Source organism: Bison bison, unplaced genomic scaffold (genome assembly GCF_000754665.1).
Source record: "Bison bison bison isolate TAMUID 2011002044 unplaced genomic scaffold, Bison_UMD1.0 scf7180017864144, whole genome shotgun sequence".
Taxonomy (NCBI): Eukaryota; Metazoa; Chordata; class Mammalia; order Artiodactyla; family Bovidae; genus Bison; species Bison bison.
This window is the reverse complement of record NW_011494716.1, coordinates 142,168-148,302: the sequence shown is the minus strand read 5'-3', so window position 1 is coordinate 148,302 and position 6,135 is coordinate 142,168. Positions and strand designations below refer to the sequence as shown.

Sequence of the window (6,135 nt, the reverse complement as noted above, 5' to 3'; positions counted from 1 at the left end):
AACTGTTGCTTCTTGACCTGCATACAGATTTCTCAGGGGGTAGGTCAGGTGGTCTGGTATTCCCATCTCTTGAAGAATTTTCCACAGTTTGTTGTGATCCACACAGTCAAAGGCTTTGGCGTAGTCAATAAAGCAGAAGTAGATGTTTTTCTGGAACTCTCTTGCTTTCTCAATGATCCAATGGATGTTGGCAATTTGATCTCTGGTTCCTCTGCCTTTTCTAAATCCAGCTTGAACATGTGGAAGTTCATGGTTCATGTACTGTTGACGCCTCACATGGATAAATTTGAGCATTACTTTGCTAGCGTGTGAGATGAATGCAATTGTGGGGTAGTCTGAACATTCTTTGGCATTGCCTTTCTTTGGGATTAGAATGAAAACCAACCTTTTCCAGTCCTGTCCAAATGCATGTGGACATTCAAAAGTCACTGAGTTTTCCAAATTTGCTGGCATGTTGAGTGCAGCACTTTCACAGCACCATCTATTAGGACTTGAAATAGCTCAGCTGGAATTCCATCACCTCCGCTAGCTTTGTTCGTAGTGATGCTTCCTAAGGCCCACTTGACTTCAGACTCCAGGACATCTGGCTCTTCTAGGTGAGTGATCACTCTATCATGGTTATCTGGGTCATGAAGATCTTTTTTGTATACTTCTTCGTGTATTCTTGCCATCTCTTCTTAATATCTTCTGCTTCTGTTAGGTCCATACCGTTTCTGTCCTTTATTGTGCCCATCTTTGGATGAAATGTTCCCTCGGTATCTCTAATTTTCTTGAAGAGATCTCTAGTCTTTCCTATTCTATTGTTTTCCTCTATTTCTTTGCTTTGCTCACTGAGGAAGGCTTTCTTACTCTCCTTGCATTTGGAACTCTGCATTCAAATGGGTATATCTTTCCTTTTCTCCTTTGCCTTTCTCTTCTTTTCTCAGCTATCTAAATGTCTTACTTAAGGCTTTATGTTCCTATATGAAGTTGGCCTATGGCTCATGTTGGACACTGTTTGTTTGATTTTCACTTCAGATTGGGTAGCACCCCGTCTTCTCTCCTGTGATTTGGAAGAGGTATACAAGAAGGAAATAACTGCTTGGTGGTGGCTGGTAGACTTGCCCATCAATCCCTTTTAGCCTGGACTCTTAAGAAAGGGTAGATCTTCAATCATTATTTGAAATTTACCTCCAGTGTTGGTCTATATAGGCCTTCAAATTTATGAACAAATTTTTGGATAGAAGGCTTGAAAATGTTATAATTTGATGCAAAGAAAATGAAGGAATGTGCTGTTTCTTACACACCTGAGTCTGGAGTAAGCCTACTGCCATAGGATGGCCACAGAGCCCTGCTCAGAGCACGAGGCCCCATGGACCAGGGAAAGTCCCACAGTGGAGCCGAATGATTCTGAGACAGTGAATGACTTTGACAGAAATGCATGTGGACATTCAAAAGTCTCTGCTGACTTTTGGCGTACCAGCAGATTCTGAAAAGAATTGTTGTCCAGTTGCCAAATGATGTCCAACTCTTTGCAACTCCATGGACTGCAGCACGCCAGGCTTCCCTGTCCTTCACTATCTCCCAGAATTTGCTCAAATTCATGTCCGCTGAGTCTGTGATGCCATTCAACCACCTCATCCTCTGTTGCCCCCTTCTCCTGCTCTCAATCTTTCCCAGCATCAGGATCTTTTCTAATGAGTCGGCTCTTCACATGTGATAAGAATATATTTTAGGAAATGTGAAAGAATGTTTAAAAATATTTGCACATGTAAAGGGTGGTAAGCAGAAAGCTCACAAAGGAAGAGAGCAAGGATGTAGATTTGAGTTCGCTAATGAGATTAATCCATGTGGGATTTCTAGGAGAAAGTGAAGTGAGGAGCATGTTGAACTATATTTCCTACCATGAATTTTCACAAACTTCCAGGAGGTGATGTGCAGACAGATTCCAGGAAGACTGAAATCCAGTTTCTTGCCAGTCAGACAAGAGGAGGGTCTTGTAGGCAGATGCCGCTTGATTTTAAATAATACAAAGAAATGTAACATTCCTTTTCATCTGAGTTTACAGAGCAGGTTTGTACTTGCCTCTCAGTGAGCTTCAATGAGTTGGATGGATGACTGGTGGTGACAAGGCTAGCCGGTGGGGCTGTCATGACCACCTGCCCTCATCCTGTCTTGTCGTGTCTTTTATTCCTTTGCTTGTTCATTCCTTCTTCCTTCTTTCAGTAACAGCTTATTGATATATAATTCACATATCATACAATTCACCCATCAAATGTGTTCAATTCAGTGGCTTTTAGTGTATTCACACTGGTGGGCCACGATCACTGCTGCTGCTAAGTCGCGTCAGTCATGTCCAACTCTGTGCGACCCCATAGACGGCAGCCCACCAGGCTCCCCCGTCCCTGGGATTCTCCAGGCAAGAACACCAGAGTGGCTTGCCATTTCCTTTTCCAATGCATGAAAGTGAAAAGTGAAAGTGAAGTCGTTCAGTCATGCCTGACTCTTAGCGACCCCATGGACTGAAGCCCACCAGGCTCCCTCCGTCCATGGGATTTTCCAGGCAAGAGTACTGGAGTGGGGTGCCATTGCTTTCTCCTCCATGATCACAGTCAATTTTATAACATGGCATCGCTCCTCCCCAGAGAAACCTCAAATCCATGAAAAGTTACTACTCATTTTCCCCAGAACGCCCAAGCCCTGGCAACCATCGATCTGCTTGTCACCATGGATTTGCCTGTTCTGGGTGTTTCATATAAACAGAATCACACAATCTGTGCCCTTTTGTGCTCTGCTTCTTTTGCTCTGCATCCCGTATTTAAGGTCCATGCGTAGTATAGCGTATGTCGGTGCTTCATTCCTTTTTTATGGTTGAATGATATCCTTGCGCACGGATACATCACATTTTGTTTATCCTTCATCTGTTTGTTAGTGGACATTAGGGTTGATTCTACCTTTTGGCTACTGTGAAAAATGCTGCTATGAACATTCATGTACAAATTTTTGTGTGAATGTATTAACGGTTTTTTAGTTCTCTTGGATATATATACCTACGAGTGAAACTGCTGGGTCATATGGTAACTCTGTTTTAACCTTTGAGTATCTTCTCTAATAATCTCAATCTTCCAATTGAAGTCTTTCATCCATTTGTATGTAATGTAAGTACTAATGTAATTGGATTTGAATCTACCATCTTGTTAGGGCTATCTACTTGTCCCGTATGTTCTATATTCCTTTTTCTCTCTCACTTTGTCTCCTATTGCACTGATTATTTTCTATGATCCACAGGGCTGCCTGAGAGTCTTCATGACATGGCCGTTAGTGTTCCCCAGAGTGAGTGCTGTGAAGGCGAGTATACCCAAAAGAGAAGCTGCCGTGTCCCTCATGACCCAGTCTCAACAGTGGCATACCACTTCTTCCACAGTATTCTGTCAGTCACACAGACCAACCCTGGTACCATCTGGGGTGATCTTCTTAAGGGTGTAAATCTCAGGAGGGTTACTAGGGGGCTGTCTTGAAGGTATACCACAATGTTTCTTATCTTCTTCTGTATATTTGTTTTCTACACTTTGATTCTCCATGCTTCATTCTAAATTATTTTTTTGTGGGGAGGAGTTGTTGTTTAGGTACACGTGCATGGTTATTATTATTATTTTTTTAATGTGCACCAAACACTGCATTTCAAGTTGTTTGCTGAAATCATTTGAGGCCTAGGATGTGAGCCTCTTCTGCCAGCTCCTGACATTTGCTCCTGCCAGGCACCTGGGAGCAGTGGTGGTTGAGTCACATCAATTCCATTTCAGGGACTGATAAGAGTCCAGATTGTTCTGCAATTCTTGCATGAACTTGTCCAAGTACAGTTCATCCCTACACCTGGGATGCAGCCCTCCAGGGTCCTGACTCAAGGAAAGGATGCTTGCATCAGGCCTCCCTATGCCCCAGAAGGCTCATCCTGAACTCCAGTGTGGGCCAATTCAAAACTAAGGGCAAAAAATATTCAGAGCTCAGCAACCCAGCCTTGAATGGGCCACCTCCTTGGGTCCCCGTCCTCTCCTACCTCTTGGCTCATAAGTCTTCACTATCTTTTTAGTTCTCTGAATCCTTCAAAGACATGTTTCCAAAATTTGGTCCTATTTTTCTAGTTATTAATGACCACCAGGAAAGGGATTAGAGTTACCTGATTTGCCATTACCAAAAGACTTGTCCATAATTTTTAAAATAATAAAAATTAAAATTAATAGTAAATGGCTCCTAGCCATGAGATGCTTATACTGGGTATGGTTGTTCGGCCAAGCAGTGTCTGCTAAAAGGTGACAGAGAGTAATAATTACGAGCATGGATTCTGGAACTAGCCCATGTTGATTCTTCCACCTTCTCTCTAAACTTTATGTTGGTCATGGATAGTAAAGCTAGTACAGTGCATGCTGTGAATGGTACAGCTTCGATTAGACCCCTGTAGTTTGGTCTCCTTGTACGCCTGTCATTGAATCCACTGTATACTGACCCCACTCCCCCACCATCATTACACTTAAGTCACTGCATGGCAACGGCTGGTTCTCATGATCATAAGCTCCTTGCAAGTGAGAGTCACTGGGCTTACACAACTGTTGGTATACACTAGGCATTCAAAAATTGTTTCACTGAATTGGTGCCAATAATGGAAGTAGACTCCAAGAAGAGGGTCAGGTGTAAGGGATATACTAAATTTGACTATGTCTTTGTCAAGCTGTTTAGAAGGGATGTATATGCAGGTCTGAAACACAGGACTGGGATTGGGCTGAGGGTGTGACTACTTGGGAGCCATCAGCAGACAGAAGATAATGGGAGTCAGCATAAGGAATGAGATTGGGGGGGGTGGGGACAGTGTGTGTGGAAGGACAAAGACAGTGGGCTGATGCTACGGCCCTGGGGAGCAGTGCAGTCTAATGGGCTAGAGGAAGAAGATCCACCACAGGAGTCTAAGGAAGAAGTGCCAGTGAGAGAAGAGCCAGAAGAAAGGAGAAGCTATAGGAGCGAACAAAAAGGAAAGCTAGAGTGTGAAGGAGGGAAAGGCCTGCGTTAAGAAATGCTTCAGAGAAGGCAAGGAAGCTGAGGCTGAAAGTTAGGCATGGCCTTGGCTCGGAAAGTGCAGTGGGCACAGGGTCAGGGAGGACAGATTCCAGGGCTCACTGGGAGGGAGCATCCATGGACCATGACTGCCAGCTGGGTGTCCTGAGTGGTGCCTGGGATGGCGGTAGATGGTGCCACTCAGTCCTCCAGGGAGCACATGGGGAGGGGGGGAAGAGACGGGGGCTTGTGGGGACAGCTCATGGCTTTGGGGGTCCACTGGTCTTGAGAGGCCTTGGGTTTCAGGGACATTTTCAAGGCAATGTTGAGTAAGCAGCTTGACATACAATCTGGAGCTCAGAGAAGAGGTCTAGGAAGGAGCTATGGATTTGGGAGTCAGAGATAAATTCGACACCTGGAATTTTCAAAGGTGGGCTTCATTCCAGCTCCCTGTCCCCAACCCTCTGTAACACTCACAGGCATATTTCAGGGGACCCTCTTCCTGATACACCCACACCACCCCTAGGCTCATGCCCCCTCGTCCCAGGTCACCGCCTACCTTCCTCAAGTCAGAGCTGACGCTGATGCTGTTGACAAAGGCGTCCCCAGAGGTGATAGACTCTTCCCCAGTCAATATCTTGAAAATGGTAGTTTTCCCAGCTCCATTGAGGCCAAGAAGACCAAAGCACTCCTCTGCTTGAACAGTGAAGGAAACCTTGTTCACAGCCAGTGGAGGCACCTTCCTGGAATAGACCTGAGATAGCCAAGACAGAAGACAAGACACCCAGTGAGGAGGCCTGGAGCCAGCAGCCCGGAGTTTTCAGTTGCACTCCAGTTCTGCCCCCAGGGCTCCAGGACTCCGAGGTACCCAGGCTGGGATCTGCCTTCTCATCCCAGCTGCTGCTCCCAGTGGGCTCAGGAGGTCTTCTCTCTTCCTGCCCCTGCACACTGAGAACATAGTTCTCTAAGATAAGCCTCTTCCCTGCTTTCCTCAAAGCAAAGAAAACCACTTTGATGTTGCCTGAGCTGGTTTCTGGGGGCTTTTTTTTTAATATAAATTTATTTATTTTATGGAGGCTAATTACTTTTCAATACTGTATTGGTTTTGCC

The 6,135-nt window shown here is 45.0% G+C and overlaps 1 protein-coding gene across 1 annotated transcript in view; it reads right to left on the bottom strand.

The window, feature by feature from the left end:
- Window positions 1-6,135, bottom strand: part of LOC104988957 (ATP-binding cassette sub-family A member 3-like) — a 98,246-nt gene that overhangs the window by 8,800 nt on the left and 83,311 nt on the right. The window contains exon 25 of the mRNA XM_010840463.1: window positions 5,585-5,779. Within this exon, the coding sequence (XP_010838765.1) occupies window positions 5,585-5,779 (195 nt within the window). The remainder of the gene's footprint in view (window positions 1-5,584; window positions 5,780-6,135) is intronic.